Source organism: Asparagus officinalis, chromosome 1 (genome assembly GCF_001876935.1).
Source record: "Asparagus officinalis chromosome 1, Aspof.V1, whole genome shotgun sequence".
Lineage (NCBI taxonomy): Eukaryota > Viridiplantae > Streptophyta > Magnoliopsida > Asparagales > Asparagaceae > Asparagus > Asparagus officinalis.
This window is the reverse complement of record NC_033794.1, coordinates 128,115,031-128,132,580: the sequence shown is the minus strand read 5'-3', so window position 1 is coordinate 128,132,580 and position 17,550 is coordinate 128,115,031. Positions and strand designations below refer to the sequence as shown.

Sequence of the window (17,550 nt, the reverse complement as noted above, 5' to 3'; positions counted from 1 at the left end):
TGTGGACATTGTTTAGAAGTTGGTCATTTATTGCTGTTTGATAATCATCCATATAGTTTTCAGAAAGGGTTTTTTCGTTATTATCCCTTAAATCTTTAATATTTTGAAATTAGTCTGTCAAATCATTGAAATTGCTATTAGGTCCCTTAATTCTTAAGATATTTTGAATTTGTTCCTCGTATCATTGAAATTGCTATTAGGTCCCCCAATTCTGATGTTACTTTGAAATTAACACCTCCAATAGCAGTAAGAATAGCAATTGGAGGGATTAATTTGAAATAAATTAAGATAATTGGGAACCTGATAGTCCGTAACAATAGATTGTACCTCTTCAATTGCTACGTTTGCCTTTGATTGGAGGCACTGATTTCAAAATAACATAAGAAGTGGGGGCCTAATAGCAATTTCAATGATTTGATGAACTAATTTCAAAATACCTTAGGAATTGAGGTACCTAATAGCAAATTCATTGATTTGAGTGACTAATCTCAAAATATTAAAGATGCAAGGGACTAACCTTAAAAAAAACCTTTCAGAAAAGACATTTAAAATTTTGCGAGATTCTGATTTTTCTTCTCAAGTCCATTTGAAGCATGTGATGATAAGATTTTATGGAAGTTGCAACTTTGCCCTACATTTTGAAGATATCTGTTTTTGAAATCTTAAAATTCCTTTCGTGCTAAGCTGGAAGTGATCAAATTTGTTTATTAAGTCTTCTTATGGCGGCCAGTTCCAATCTGAAAATATTGATCAGAAGGCAAAAGGAAGCGCTCTTTATGTTTTCGTTCCCTTTCAGTATTATAAGTGAAATTTCTTGACACAGCTCAGATATGGGCTGCCTTTTTTTTTTTTTTTTGTAAGCCTCCTTGAGTAATCATCCTATTGTTCCAGTGGTTGGTTCCTTTGCTTCCTATTCTGTGATATCGTCGATAAACTGTAAGGTCAGGTAAGAGCTCAGGCTTCGTTGTGAGGATCGCGAAAGTGTTCTTTTCTTCTTCTTCTTCTTTTTTGGGTGTTCAAGCGCTATGTTAATTATTCTGTCAAAATTTTTACATTTCTTTTTATCCTCTTACCTTGACGTAAGTTGATGTTGCTGTACTGAAAGGAAGATGATCTTAAGATCAAGCGATAAGGGTCCATTGCATTCCAAGTATAATTTCAAACATCCGCTTTTAGTCATTCCAAATGTAATTAATAATACAGTGCGCTTTCGTTTATTAATGGTGCCGAGAGTGTAAAATTGCTGATACATCATCCTCACAAGCCTGCATCGAGGTGATGTTTTCCTTCTGACGCAGTGAGTAGCTGTGGACGATGGTATACTGACTGTTTTATGACAAGCTTGCTGGGATAGCGTCTGTCCTTGCTGGTAAAAACAGAATGTTCAGGGACGTGGGGGAAAGAAAATTGTAGACACGCATGCAAATTTCAAGAGATTCACTAGGGGAAGAAATCTCATTTGTGCGATTGTTTCCTCAATTATATTCGAAGAGAATCCATCGAGAACATTATCCAGCTCTGATTCCGCAACTTCGTTGATTAGTTGTGATGGAAGGCTCAAGCACAAGATCAAGCAGAATTTGGTTTGCCAATTCATGTTCAAGCTTCTCATAAATGATGGATCCCAAGGCTCTAATGTAGGGCGTAGAAAGTTTTAAATGTATCGTGTTCAGCATTAATTATCAACGTCTGGTGAGTTAAAGAGTTGATATCTTCTTAATGCATTGTTAATATATATGATGACATAGATTGAATTATATTGCAATTTTTTTGTACACGTGGTCCAGTTAATGTGCACTATATATCACCTAATATTATGATCTATATTTTCCTTTCCAGCAATAGTATCTAAAGTAAAATAAATGAATAAAAAAAGGAGAAGACTAAGAAAATCCCTCCTTTGATTTCTACGTAGTTATTCTTTTCCCCCCTCTCAAGTACTCTCTCCTCTTTACCTCTAACCTGATGCGGGGAAAGAAAAAAAAATCACAACTTCTACGAGCATTTGGTTAAATTCATAGGAAAAGATTCATTTTTCCCCCCTTTTTCCCTTCAATGTTTTGAACTAGGAACATAGTTTAAATACTACTTTAGAACAAAAAATCATTGGTAAGGTGGTTCTTTCAAACTTGTAAACTTTGTCTAGACCTTTCTTTTCAGTTACTCCTTCCTCATGTGAGTTAGATCTTTTTGCAACTCCTAATTCACAGAAAATGACTGATCTCCAAAAGCACACGTGTACTGTTGTAGAACTAGAAAATAGAGAAAGAGAATTTAAAAAAAAAAAATCATATGAAGAGATTTTTTTATAGAAAATCATATAGAAAGGAAGAAAAATAGTTCGGTACAGTCAAAATATAAACGTAATCTAAGTATTAAATCAGCCTAATTAATATATTTTTAGTTTTCCATAAGATATCCCCAAATCTTATTATGGATGAGACTAATCCCCGCTCGTTCTTCGTGGCTGGAGCTGGCCCGAGAGTTTTTAACCCGCTAGAGGATTCGAACATGGGAGTAACCCGCTATAGATCGTCTCCGAACAGGAGCGCAGTGTGGCCTTACACCGCTTTGCCAACCATGCTGGTTATAAGTCCCCATGTCATTTTTTTTTATAGAGGGCCCTCTGGTATTAAATGGGGGCAATAATCTTACACATCTAGAATTCCTAAGAGCTTCACATGGGCGAGGTCAGAACGAGGGATGGAGGGCCAAAAACTTTTCTTTAAAACACAACAAAGCTGAGAGTATCGCCTACAAAAAGGAACCCCTTAACTTTGTCCAATGTGACTTCGCCATGTGGAGCCTCTCTCTACCAAACAAGCAAACAGATCTCATCCCTATACCATCTCTGTTTTTATTCCCATCATAAGAGTGAAAAGGAAAAGGAAGGGGGGAAATCCTATGAAGAATCCTCTTCACAAAGCTGATGAGAGTGAAGGGCATGTTGCCATGTGTAGTTAGTATCAGTTCATTTCATGACTGCATTAATAAACATTAATGATCGTAGGCAATAGCAGAATACATCAAAATCTGTAATAATTAGACATCACCCCATCATTCCGTCGAAGCACCCTATTGCTGTGATAAAACTCTAAATTCTGATAAGATTTAAGGGTTATATTTTTCTATTCTAACGTGCCCCCGCATGTTGAGGTTGAGGTCCCATTTATGTGCCGAAACGTGAGATTTAAATCTGAACAGCTCTGATTATTATCCCCAGCAACAATATCGCTCCCACAATGAGAGCACCTAACCAACATGTACACCATCTGATAACTGCCGCTCTCCTACAACTGTAAACTCTGTATTTCGTTCTGAAAAATTAATCCTCGTCCGATCCTCTTCATACCACCACCGATGGGCATCAAAGAGTTCGTGATCACATTCATCCTCACCTCCCTCCTCCTCTCCCTCCTCCTGATCCCATCCCTCCTCCTCACCAAACCAACACCCTCCCCTTCCTCCTCCCTCCCTCCTCGCCTCCGCGTCGGACCCCCCGCCTCCTTCGCCTACCTCATCGCGACGCCGACAGGGCCTCCTCCGGAACCCTCTCGCCCCTCTACCACCCTGCAAACACTACCTGCCTCACCTGGACCTCGCAGGCTTCACCTCGGGAGCACGCCCGCGCTCCGCAGGCTCGTCTCCGGCCACCCGGTCTTCTCCCGGTCGTCGCGTCGTCCGGAAGCCCAACTTGGTCACCTACAGAGGACCAACAATGCTTGCGACCACTCTCCACGCCATGGCGATCTTGCTGAGGAGCTCAGAGTGGGATTGGTTCATCAACTTGAGCGCCTCCGACTACCCTTTGATCACCCAAGATGGTGAGTTAGTTTATGAGCATTTTTTTTTTTTTATATAACTGGTTGATTATCAATCAAGTTTTAATTCGTCAAGTGTTTACAGATCTGATTGCTGCCTTCTCTCGTTTGCCTAGAAACCTCAACTTCATACAGCATACCAGCAACTTGGGGTGGAAATTGTAAGATCTTTAACTTCCACAGTTTTTTTTTTCTTTTTTTTCTTGTTATAATCATTTATGGGATTATCCTAATTGAGATTTCCATAATAATTGTCGGTGGTTTAGTAATAAGAGGGCAAAGCCAATCATGATAGACCCTGCTCTGTACAGTCTCAACAAATCAGACCTCATTTGGTCTACCAACCAGAGGAGCCTGCCCACTGCTTTTAAGCTTTTCACAGGTTAGTTACATTTTCAGCAAAAAATAAATAAATAAATAAATAAATAAAATCCTCTTGTATTAGAATAATGACACGAATATACAGATTTAATGTTTGGTAATTAGTCATCATTATGTTTTATTCGGTTAGTTACCAGCACTTGATTAGTCTCAACCGATGAGTTTGCAGGTATCGACATTGCCAAAACACAATGGCTCTCAAAAGCTAGATCTGGGGAGCTTACTGTGTTTTTATGCACACGAGCTTATGACTCAAAAACTATGTCTTATATTTAATCCAAGTTTAATCAGTAAAATGGACTATGCACCGAATGCACGTGCATACGGGCATCTATTAATACCTAAAACAAAGCTCTCTCTACCATCCTATCTTGGTAAAATTGATGTGTGGGAGTGGAGTACATCAAGGAATTTAATGGTAGTGTTATATGCTCTTGCACTTTATATGGTATATAATATATACAAGATCATCTAAAAAATAAGGGGAAAAGAAAAACTAATGACTGATCATGTGATTGGTGTCCCTGAGACTGGAGGTCGATAATCCAAACAATAATCTATAGACTGGTTTATTTCTTTTTTTTTTCTTTTTTTTTTTTTGTGCAAAGCAATGCTTAACCTTTCTTTGCTGAAATCAGTGCTATCTTAAATAATGAAGCTTGATTTTAAATCAAGTAGATTAATTAAATTACTCCCGTGAAGTTTTGGAGGCACTTGCAAAAGCTTTGGGGTCTTGGGAACTCGCATGAGGTCCTGTGGTCAAGCAAATAACAATTTATTCCAGTTTAATTAATTTAATATATGTGTAGCTAATTAAAGGACGGTCTACTCAATCTATACCCACAGAGCCTCCCAGAATTGTTGTTTAAATCTAAATCATTAACTTAATTAATTTATATTTTTTGTATGAGGCCAAACAAGTAGCCACCTTTCAAGATCTTGAATTTTAAATTTTAAAAAGACGGAGAATAACTTGCTAGCTAGTGATGCCTACTTTTGTTTTAGGGTAGATTCTACAGAACCCCGTGGTTTTTGAGGTGTTTTGCGCAAAACCTAGATAAACTTTTTATATTGGAGAAAACCCCCCGAACTTGTTTCACTAGAGTAAGATTATTGACCAAAGTTAGTTTCAGATGTTAATGATTTGCTAGTGATGGTGATCACCACTTTTGTGTTTGGGTAGGTCAAATTAAGTTAGTTTTAGATCTTAAACCCTTCATGTATGAAAATTTCAAACAGTTAAAGAGAGATTTTGTGCAGTCTTGGAAGCTCGGAAGGTCTCATCTAATTTATAATGTTCTTGGGGTCTTGTGAAACTTGGTCTCTTTCCCATAAAAAAGTTTCAAATAGTCTTTTTATTTTTTTCAATGAAAATTTTTATTCATTACCAATATATAGAAGTTATAATACATCAACATCATTTCTCAAGACTAGTTACAGAATCCAGTCTTCAAAAGTAGCAGTTCTCTACATGGCTTTTTATATGGTGTGGTATATTATCATTCAATATCCTTGCATATACATGTAGCTTTATCAAGCTAAAGAGATGATCATAGCCTCTTGATTGTAGTTGAAAGATTCGGAAGTTCCTCTCTTGTCAAATCATATAGACTGAAGTAGATAGAGCCAACATTTTAAGCTTTATTTTGAAGTTTCAAATAGTCTTGATTTACGAAAAGGGTTACTTGTGGATAAACCCCTTACAGTATCGCTCAACAGCGGACATGCCCCTATAGTTTATAGTTACCTGTAGACCCCCAAAATGAACTTTTCTGACTCTTTTACCCCTCGAGGGGTCTCTAATTGTCTTTAAAAACAAAAAAGTACACATCTGGGGGTAAAAGAGTCGGCAAATTTTTTTCAAGAGGCCTATCTGCAACGGTAGGACTATACCGGGTGTATCCGCAATTGGCCGATAACACAAGGGATCTATTTGCTGCAATTAACCCTCATAAAACATTGTCAAATGTCTTCCGTCGGACCTTCCATTGCCATAGCTTTTTGTGTTTATATTATATATGCCATAAATAAATCACGCAAACACAATCCATGTAAACTGGACAAATTTTTAAAACCAACTCATTTGTGAACTTAATCCCAAAAAACGACCTCATTCAAACAAAATTGCAAAAACCGACCTAGTTTCAGCCTCAGCGCTGAAACCATGTCGATTTTTGGAAAAAAAACTCCAAAACTTCAAAATTTTTGAACTATGGAACTTCACGGGAGTTGAACTCCCGTGAAGTTTAGCAGATCTACTAAACTTCACGGGAGTTGAACTCCCGTGAAGTTTTGGAAAAAAAAATTTCAAAAACCGACCTGGTTTCAGCGCTGAGGCTAAAACCAGATCGGTTTTTACAATTGTGTTTAAACGAGGTCGTTTTTTGGGAATAAAAGTCTAAATGGGTCGGCTTTGAAAATTAGTCCCGTGTAAACTACTAACAAGCATTCGTACGCTCCTCACTCTGCCAGGCTCAGCATGGACCGTACTCTCCAGATCCTTTGCAGAGTACTGCATCATTGGCTACGACAATCTCCCAAGAACCCTCCTCCTCTACTACACAAACTTCGTCTCGTCCCCTGAGGGCTACTTCCAGACCCTCATCTGCAACTCCAAGGAGTTCAAGAACTCGACGGTCAACCACGACCTCCATTACATCGCATGGGACAACCCCCCGAAGCAGCACCCCAAGCCTCTAACCGTCAAGGACTACAGGAGGCTGGTCCTCAGCAGCCTGCCGTTCGCGAGGAAGTTCAAGAAGAACGACGCGGTGCTCGATAAAATCGACAAGGAGATGCTGAGGAGGAGGAAGAATCAGTTCAGTTATGGAGGGTGGTGTGCTGATGGGAGAATTTGTAATGGCGGCGGGAAGAGGAAGGAGAAGAAAATGGGGGGTCTGAGGCCTGGACCTGGCTCGAGGAGATTGAAGTCGTTATTGACAAAGTTGTTGTCGAGTAGAAATTTTGGGAGAAGGCAGTGTAAATGAAGTTTGTTTGAGGAAAAAAAAGATTTTTTTTTGAAGCTCGGATTTTGAGTTTCTATAAGATAAAATGATCTAAATAAGCGAAAGTCATTGCGCGCCAAAGGTCTCACACAGTCACACAAGAGAGGAATAGAAAAGAGAAGAGTGAGTTATGTGATATTTGAAATAAACCGTATGGCTAATATGGAAATATAAAATTAGTATACATATTTACTGACATAAAACACTCGTCACAATACACTGAGTAAACAACAAATAGCTTTTGCTATTTTTTCCAGTATAAATTCTAATTAACCCCTAGAAATAATCTCTTACAGGAACCACTTACATGATGAAATATAAAGCTGGTGCAGAAAATGATATTTTGGATAATTTATATTTAAATAGAAAAAACTGTGCATCTCGTGCGTTCATAGAACTCTTGATATCGACATCAAAGACATCTAAAATTTCCAGCACTCCATATCATGACAGAATATCCAACATTCAATCGGTAATTAGATACCAAAACAAAAGAGGTACAAACAAGCCAAACTTGTAATTAAAGAATAATTAGATGAAGAACATATACCTTTACATCCCAACAACAAATTATCAGAATTATTAACAGTTTGCACCGAATCAAGCAGCCAGCAATGTAGGATGGCGCTTCGTCTTGGTATAATCAAAGCAATCAGCAACATATTCTGTCGTTGTTACCTCAACGTGTAACAACGAAGATGCGCACACGTCTCTGTGATCAGTAATGCACAAATAGAGCTAAGTTCATCATCTCTCATGAAAGTAAGCAGCTACAATCAGACCTACAACAGTTTATGCCATCACAATATTATGTATCCATAAAGATGGTGAGAAATACTACAAAGCAAATGTCTTCTTCCTCATTTGTTACAAATTAGTAATCAGAGGTACGATATTTCTTGCGATCAAGTCCTCAGCCTTACCCTCCGCCCACTTGAATCCCCACCATCGGAGAGCTGGCCCCACACGCTACGGCTTTTGCCAGCACTGCTGTACTCCTCTTCACACCCTGCAACAGCCTTCAGGAGTTCTGACTGCAGTGAAGGGCAATGCTCTTTGAGGTATTCAAACCCAGTTGATCGCATTACAGCTGCAAATAATGATGGCCAGTTCAAGATCCATAAACATAAAGCAAATGTGACAGCCAAAAACACTAAGTCAATTAAGAAAACAGAAACTAAAAGATTTCACGTAAATAGAAGACATTTTGATAAGAATGCATGGTTCGATTTTTCATTCACTAAAACAGAAATTTTGCCGAGAACGTGATGCAAGAACCATCTACTCTTTGTCAAATGTGCTACAAATATTATATAAAAAACCTAAAAGATATACTCATCCTTATTAGACAATTGGTTGTTGTGTATGGACTTTCGCATGTTGTATGTGATAAAATTTTAACAAGAGAATTACTTAAGCTCGTTGAATCAAATCAGGATGGTTAAAATGGAGGAGTGGTTATGGAATTCTTAGTGACCGTAGAATACCCATCAAGCTTAAAGAAATTTTGTATAAGATAGCTATAAGACCAACAATGTGGATAAGAATATTGGGCAATAAGAACAACTTTAAAAAAAGAAAATTGAGTGTACTTAGAAGGAGAATATTACAATGAACTTGTAGATGTACACTAAGAGAGAAGATAAGAAATGAATACATTCAGGAGACCAGATATTGCTTGCTTCTATTGAGAATAAGATGAAAGAGAATCAATTGGAATTGTTTGGTCATGTGCAATGAAGGCTGCTAAATGCCCAAGTTAGGTGAAGTCATAAGATTATAGATAATGGGAGGATTAGAATTAGGCCTAAGAGAACTTGGTTAAAGCAACTTCAATGTTAAAGGTTGACTTAATGAAGGAGACGGTCCTTAACAGAACTGAACAGAAGAATAAAGATTCACGCAGCTGGCCCAAAACATTTGGTATAAACGCCTTGTTGTTGCTGTTTGTTGTTGTTGTTGACAGTACAGGATCCAAGCATGAGTTTGTTGCTTTCTCTGAAAATCTAGATGGCCATACGACAATAAGAACTAGAGTTTTCATGAAGAGGAATAGATGCAAGCACAAATCGATGGGGACAATGAAGATCAAGCAGTCAAATTGTTTTAAAGTAGTTTATAGATGAAGAGTTAAACTGCAAAAGCAGAAGGTTCTTTTGATTTCAATTTGAACAGACTTCTTGGCCCTTTCTGAATGAAACAATTGAAATTTCCAAAGACATCACTTAGTCATCGTTCTGGAATACAAGAAGAACTACTATCTCCAGTCAAAACCATGAAAATAAACCTATATATTGTCCTAACGTAGGCTATTATTTTTTACTTCATTCAGAAAGAAAGAAACTAGCCTCAAGAAAAATTAAAACTAGCTAGAAACGTGGTAGTGATATATGCACCAAAAGGATGCCCATGACGAAATCTGAGAAAAGAAGCAAAGATAAGCATGCAGGATGATTTAAAAGAGAATACCTGACAGGTTTTCAGCAGCAAATTTGAGACAAGCAGCTTTAAGTTTCATGGCATGATACTGATCAGCCAATGCAAGAATGTTAGCTACAGTATTAACCGATATATTTTTGCATAGATAAGATTCGCACATCATTCGAAGCCTTTCCAACCCGTACTTGTCTGCTGCGGCTAATAATTTGGCAGCTACTGTGTCAGATAAAGAAATTAGAGGAGAACCTGATGCAACCAAAACCTCATCTTCGACAAGGGAATCCATGTAGATAAAGTGGAGCATTGCCTGACCAGGACATCAAGCAAAGGTAGTATTAAATAAAGGGAAAATCAATAGTTTTGTGTGTGCACAAAAATAATGAATGGATGTCCTCACCTTAAAAACCTTAGGCTCCAAATCTGTGATAGCAATTTCATTTTGTTCACTATTTACTCCATCATAAAATGATGTTCTAAATACAGGGGATCTTGCAGCCAATACCAACTTATGTGCATGAAACTTTACTCCGGCTACATCGAAAACTATGTCAGAGCCTTCCTGATTTTCCAGAAGTGCCCCAAAATGCATTCCCATATCAGAATCAGGAACATGTATTGAGTGTAACCTGGGACAATCCATAACTGACACAACAACGCCAACAGTGCAATTGATTTTCAGGCAATCATCCTTGAGATAGTCCGATGTCTCCAGCGCTGCTCTTCTGAAAAATCGCTTATAGCCCCTGAAAGGTATAAAACAAATATTGTCAGTGGCGGTGTAGCCTAAGAAATATACATGCATTCAAAAGTTGCAATGTAATTAACATTATAAAAGATTGGGCATGTTCCCACGCATGTCCATCCTGCCATGTTGAGAAACTGCCAATACCATATCAAAGCATCTCATAGATTAAAATTTTGAAGACACTTGATAGATTAAAATTTCGAAGACACTTCACCAGTAGTGAAGAGGAGTTCTTTCATAGATTAAAATTTCAAAGACACTTCACCAGTAGTGAAGAGGAGTGCTTACAATTTACCTCTGGAATTAGTCTTTAAAAAAAAAGGTTTCTGAGATATAACTTAAAATTAATCGGAAATGTTCATTAACACATATACCTGTAGACGTTGGGTTCAACAATTAGGATTGAGTATTGGATTTAATAATAGCTAGTTTCTCTAAGACATCAAATCAGGTTTAGTTTGAATATATTATGACCAACTAAAAAGATAACTTCCAACAAAGAGAACTGACCCAGAAATGTTCTTAACAAATATACTTGTAGACATCAGGTTCAACAATTAGGATTAAGTAATGAATTTAATATTAGCTAGTTTTCCAAGAGATCAAATCAGGTTTTAGTTTGAATATATTGTGACCCAACTGAAAAAACAAATCTCAACAAAGAGAACTGACTGTAGATTATCATATATCATACTCCCTTTAAAAGTACGAGTTGGAGAAAATCTTTCCATGGTCAATATTACCCTTAATTTTTTTAAATATTATATTGTTATCCTAATCTATTCTAATTTTCCTATCTACTTTGAATTTATAATTAAATGATTTATCCTATCCATAATGAGACTTAACATGTTATTGGATAAAGGTGATATGTTTGATATAATTCAAATCTTTTACTTATTTCAATTTGTAGAGAAATCTAAAAAATATATGCTAGCCCAGCACCTAAAAGTTTTTTGACCTTGTAAAAAAATACCCTCAAGATAAAACTCTAAAAATTTATAAAACTCTAAACTTTTTACAAGTTGCAAGATAAAACCCTCAATACTGTAAAATTTATAAAATTTCTGATAATTTCTAACCTAACAGTATATTAAAAATATAGAAGTTACAAATATCCCCTACATAATTTATAATTTATAGAAAATACCCTTTAAGTTTTAAAAATTACAAAAAAACACTCAAAATTTAAATTTTACAAAAAACACTGAGAATTTCAAACTCATTAGTAAATTGAAACTATAGGAATTATAAATAGTCTATAAACAATTTACAATCTATAGAACAGACCTATAAGTTTAAAAATTACAAAAAACCCTTAATATTCATAATTTATAACATGAGAATTTCTAACCTATAGACACTAAAATAAATATACAAAATTACTAGCAACCTTAGAAAATAGAAAAAATTTACATAAAAATATCATAATTCCTTTAAAAGTATAGGTTTAGGAAAAACTTTTCATGATCAATATTACTCATAACTTTTTTAAAAAGAACATAACTAATTAAAAATCTGTTAGATTTGAAATTTATAAAAAAAACAATCTTAAAGTTTAGTACATTCCAAATTACCCCTCCAAAGTTTGAAAATTTTCAATGATTTTTTGTAGTTTCTTGGATTTTAATATAATTTTTAATAGTTTTGTGTATTTGTTAATTATAAAAGTTTAAGGTGTTTGTTTTTACAATTTTCAAACCTTTTGAGGGTATTTCATTTGTAGTTTTCTAAATTTTCATTGTGTTTTTAGTGTAATGCATAAATACATCAATTAATGATGATATTGAAGAATAAATCGTTCTTAATCAAGCTATAGTTAAGTGTGCATATCACTATTCCTAGGCACTATAGTTTATACATACAAAAAATTTTAAACAGTCAATATGTTGGTTAAAAGGTTTTTGACTTTAATGTACTATTTTTTATAAATTATATTTAATGTGAACCCACCATATAATTTTAACTGTGTTTAATGTACTATTTTTTATAAATTATATTTAATGTGAACCCACCATATAATTTTAACTGTGGTCATTATAATTTTAATATAAATTATATTTAATGTGAACCCACCATATAATTTTAACTGTGGTCATTATAATTTTAATATGTTTAATTGATTGACTATATAAGTATATAGACCATAGATTACTTTACTTTCTCGCATAAACGAATATTTGGCACTCAATAATTTAAATTATTACTTTTAAATTATATTTATTTATTTAGCTACAGGATAATACAATTTTAATTCCTAGACCTTGTAGAAAATACCCTCCTAAGTTTTTAAAATGCAAAAACACTCCTACAAATTTAAAATTTTATTAAAACATCTTAAAAATTATAAACTTTACTTATTTTAATTCAATGAGAAATCTGAAAAATATATGCTAGCTAAAAAATAAAAGTTTTTGACATTGGAGAAAGTATAATGTAAGTATTAAAAAATGCAAAAACACTCCTAAAATTCAAAATTTGTAAAAAACACATTGAAAATTTCAAGCATATAAACACAATAAAAACCTAAAAATAACACAAACAACCCCCAAAAAATTATGGAATTTGCAATAAAACTCTAAATTTTTTACAAATTACAAGATAAACCCCTCAAGATTGTAAAATTTATAAAAATCTTGATAATTTCAAACCTAACAATACATTAGAAATATAGGAGTTAGAAATATCCCATGCATAATTTATAATATATAGAAAACACCCTTAAAGTTTTAAAAATTACAAACAAACACTCAAAATTTAAATTTTATAAAAACCACTTTGAGAATTTCAAACTCATTAGTAAATTAAAAATATAGGAATTATAAATAGTCTATAAATAATTTATAATCTATAGAAAATGCCTATAAGTTTAAAAATTTATAAAAAAATCCCTAATATTCATAATTTAAAAAAAAAACACCATGGAAATTTCTAACCTATAGACACTAAAATGAATATACAAAATTACTAGCAACCCCTAGAAAATAAAAAATTTTCAAAAAATATCATACTCCCTTTAAAAGTATAGGTTTAGGAAAAAAATTTCATGGTCAATATTACCCATAATGGTTTTTAAAAGAACATAACTAATTAAAAATATATTAGATTTGAAATTTACAAAAAAACTTAAAGTTTCGTACATTACAAATTACCCCTCCAAAGTTTAAAAATTTTCAATGATTTTTTGTAGTTTCTTGGATTTTAAAGTAATTTTTTTAAGTTTTGTGTATTTGTTAATTATAAAATTTTAGGGTGTTTGTTTTTACAATTTTAAAAACTTTTGAGTTTATTTCTTTTGTAGTTTTCTAAATTTTTATTGTATTTTTAGTGTAATGCATAGATACATCAATTAATGATGATATTGAAGAGTAAGTCGTTCTTAAGATGTATTAGGCTATAGTTAAGTGTGCACATCACTATTCCTTGATAGTATAGTTTATACATGTAAAAATTTTCAAACAATCTATATAGTGGTTAAAAGGTTTTTAACTTTAATGTACTATTTTTTTATAAATTATATTTAATGTAAACCCAACATATAATTTTAACTGTGGTCTGTGGTCATTATAATTTTAATATGTTTAATCGATTGACTATATAAATATGAGTCAAATCACAACTAAAAGTTAATGTGAATATGAGTCAAACCACAACTAAAAGTTTAATGAACATATTATAAGTAAATTCATATGCAAAATTCTTATGCGAATTGAATGATCACCCATCTTTTAAAGACTTCAAGATACTAATAAACAAAGATATTGTACTAGATCAATGTGTTTATAACTCACATCACGTAGCGATAGTCTGGATTAAAGGAAACAATGATAATATTTTATTTGAAAGAGAGATTATTATGTTGATAATCAATCCCACAAAAAACTTTATTTTCTTTTTTATTTTTAATCTATTTTATCTATTTAAATAACCATGATATTTGACCACGTGCATTGCACGTGTAATCTAACTAGTGTACTTCAAAAGACTAAGTCTACATTGGGCTCATAACATACCGATTTGAGGATTAAGAAGCATTTTCTTATCAGATGCAAATGAAAATGCACAAAAATCATGGGTTATACCCAGAAAAATTACAAATTTTGAAGCATATGGCTAATAAATAGTCATTAGGTCGCATCAGACCAAAAAAAAGATAAAATCTATGAACTAAAAGCCTATAGAAAATCGTGAATTTTAAGGTACTGGTACTTATTTGCCATTGGATCAAAAAACGAAATTAACAAAAACTATTGGTTATAGCCTATGACAATCACAATTTTTTTCAAAAAGAAAACTAAATTGTCATTGGGTCAAAATGAATGAAAATTGACAAAAATCATGGGTTACATAACCCATGAAATTCGTTGAATTTTGAAATTTACGTAGAAATGTAACTAAGCATATTTCAAAATTCGCAATTTCATGGGCTATAGCCCATAATATTCGCTCATTTTCAATCGATTCGACCAAATGCTAATTAATCACGCACACGAAAAAGTTCGTATTTTTCATGGGTTATATACCCACGATTTTAGTCCATTTCGCCAGTTTTGACACAATGACAGTTACATTTTTTTTTATAAATATCGCAATTTCCCTTAACCCAACTTTGGTTCTCAAACCTAATGACAAAATTATGCGCACCTTAAAGAAAATGACCAATCAACAAGCACATTTTTCACAAATTGCACACAAATCATCTCGTAATCAACCAGAACCCTAGTGACACACACAAAAGAAAAAAAAAACTTACCACATGCTCCCCCGATACTTGAGCATATATGGCTCGCTCTCCAGCGACCGGTCGAAATGGCTATGCACCTTAGAAAATCATGAATTTTAAGGTACTTGTACTTATTTTCCATTGAATCAAAGAACAAAATTGACAAAAATCGTTGGTTATAGCCTATGAAAATCACAATTTTTGAAGAAAGAAAACTAAATTGTCATTAGGTCGAAATGAATAAAAATTGACAAAAATCATAGGCTATATAACCCATGAAATTCATTGAATTTTGAAAATCACGCAAGAATGTAAATAAGCATATTTCAAAATTCGCGATTTCATGGTCTATAGCCCATGATATTCGCTCGTTTTTAATCGATTCGATCCAATTCCATGCACACAAAAAAGCTCACGATTTTAGTCCATTTTCGTTAGTTTTGACACAATGACGATTAAATTTTTTATAAAAATCGCAATTTTCATTAACCCAACTTTGGTTCTCCAACCCAATGACAGAAGTATGCGCACCTTAAAGAAAACGACCGACCAACAAGCACATTTTTTCACAAATTGCACACAAATCACCTCGCAATCAACCAGAACCCTAGTGAGGGGGCCTGAAAAAAGAAAAGAAATCTTACCACATGCTCCCCCGATACTTGAGCGCGTACGGCCCGCTCTCCAGCGACCGATCGAAATGGCTATGCACCTTATGCTTCTCCCTCCCACTCTGATCGACGAGCGTCAGCTCAAACAAAGCCCTAACATCCGCCCCCTCGCTCGCCAGCGCGATGAAAACCGAGACATAGGCCGAATTTTCCTCGGGATTCTTGCCATCGGGATAGAAGTAGATCGCCCACTGGAACCCTCCAACGGTGAAAGCGTCGCTGGCCACGTGCTTTCCGACGCCCATCCCTTTCGCCAGCGAGTAGCCCTCGATCACGAACTTGTGGGACCCGTTGACGGTCTCGGTGGCGGATCGGGAGGCCGTGGGCGATGAGACCGAGAGGTCTTTCTCGGGGGCGATGATTTCGGGGATCATTGACGCCGCCGGCTGGACTTTTAATTTCTCATAGAAATTTGAAGGGAATTTTAGGGTTTTTGAAGGAGAAATCGAGTTGATTAGGGTGTGAAGAAAGGGGGAATTTCTCTCGTTGGGATTATTTGGTTTTCGAGGGAAAGTCAGAAAGAAGAGAGCGAGAGAGAGCTGATTTGTGTTTATTTTCCAAATAAGACCTTATACTTTTTTTTGCAAATAGAAGTTTTCTTCTCTCTTTTTTTCCTTCCTTTTTTGTTTAAAATAATTTTGATAGAAGGAAGTTGCGCTCGTCTAAATTAAGAAAAATTCTTGAACTATATTTCATCAATGCTTTGGATAGACTTACAATTAGGTCTCACGATCATAACAATCAATTTCAGATCCACTAATTTAAAGCTAAAATAACTTCAGCATTTCGGTCAACACAAATACCCACATATCGATCCGAATCTTTTATCTGTATCAATATTTTGTATCTTTACCATATAAAATATTTAAGTGATATCTGTGTATTTGTTCATACGTTGATATTTAATATCCAGAAAACAAATAGTTCAACTAATATTCATACCCTCTTGCATGATTGCATCCCTAGTTATAATTAAAATAAAAAAAACTCGGGACATAGATATTCCGTGAACAGAAAAATATGCGTGCATTTCGCACAAAACTAACGTGTGATCATGAAATACACAAATATTATAAATTTTGGGTTTAATTTCACTAAACCCGTAATTGTGGACGCTTTGCACTTAACCCCTATAAATTTTGAAACTCTCACTAAATCCCCAATTAATAAGTTTGGAATCCCCAAAAACCTCCCAAAACATTTCCATCTTTTTACTTAACCTAATAAATTTAGGGGGGTTATTCATTGGTGTAATTTGGGGGATAATGAGATAATTTTTGGAACATTAATTTTTGGTGTTATTCATTGGGGTAATTGGAACTGGAGTCAACTTTGTGGTGTTATTGGTTTGTTGGGGGTAATTGGGGGACAAATACTCCACTTTCCCCTAAATTACACCAACTATATAAAGATCTCCTCCACCCCTTCCTCATAATTACCCCAAATTTATCTCATCCTCCATATTGGAACAATGTTGTTCCACTTTGAAGGCAATTGGGATAATTTTAAAATATTTTTGTATTACTTAACTAATACATGCTAATTATATTACAAATATATGATATGATATATAAAATATAATATATATTAATATTTTAATAACACAATTTAATAACATATATTAATAATATTATATAATAGTAATTATAGTATAACGTATTTATTATAATATCATATAATATTTTAATAACATATATTAAAATTTTAATAACATATATTAATAATATTATATAATAACATATATTAATATTTTAATAACATATAT

At 34.1% G+C, this 17,550-nt stretch overlaps 2 protein-coding genes across 3 annotated transcripts; one reads left to right on the top strand and one right to left on the bottom strand.

Moving 5' to 3' along the window:
• Window positions 3,213-7,227, top strand: LOC109841863 (beta-glucuronosyltransferase GlcAT14A-like). Its single transcript, XM_020410812.1, is given in 7 exon segments — window positions 3,213-3,535; window positions 3,538-3,629; window positions 3,631-3,674; window positions 3,676-3,824; window positions 3,907-3,982; window positions 4,088-4,203; window positions 6,675-7,227. Coding segments are annotated over 7 exon segments (1,167 nt in total). The 5' UTR covers window positions 3,213-3,360; the 3' UTR covers window positions 7,190-7,227.
• Window positions 7,629-16,323, bottom strand: LOC109841752 (BTB/POZ and MATH domain-containing protein 4-like). Of its 2 annotated transcripts, none has more exons than XM_020410766.1 (4): window positions 15,145-15,207; window positions 10,044-10,389; window positions 9,677-9,953; window positions 7,629-8,297 (listed from the first exon to the last, which is right to left on the bottom strand). In XM_020410766.1, the coding sequence occupies exons 1-4, from the start codon at window positions 15,168-15,170 to the stop codon at window positions 8,113-8,115; spliced, it is 834 nt and encodes a 277-aa protein (XP_020266355.1). In that variant the 5' UTR covers window positions 15,171-15,207; the 3' UTR covers window positions 7,629-8,112. The 2 variants fall into 2 exon arrangements, with proteins under 2 accessions (XP_020266355.1, XP_020266310.1); XM_020410721.1 differs by lacking the exon at window positions 15,145-15,207 and adding an exon at window positions 15,759-16,323 and having other exon boundaries at window positions 8,113-8,297.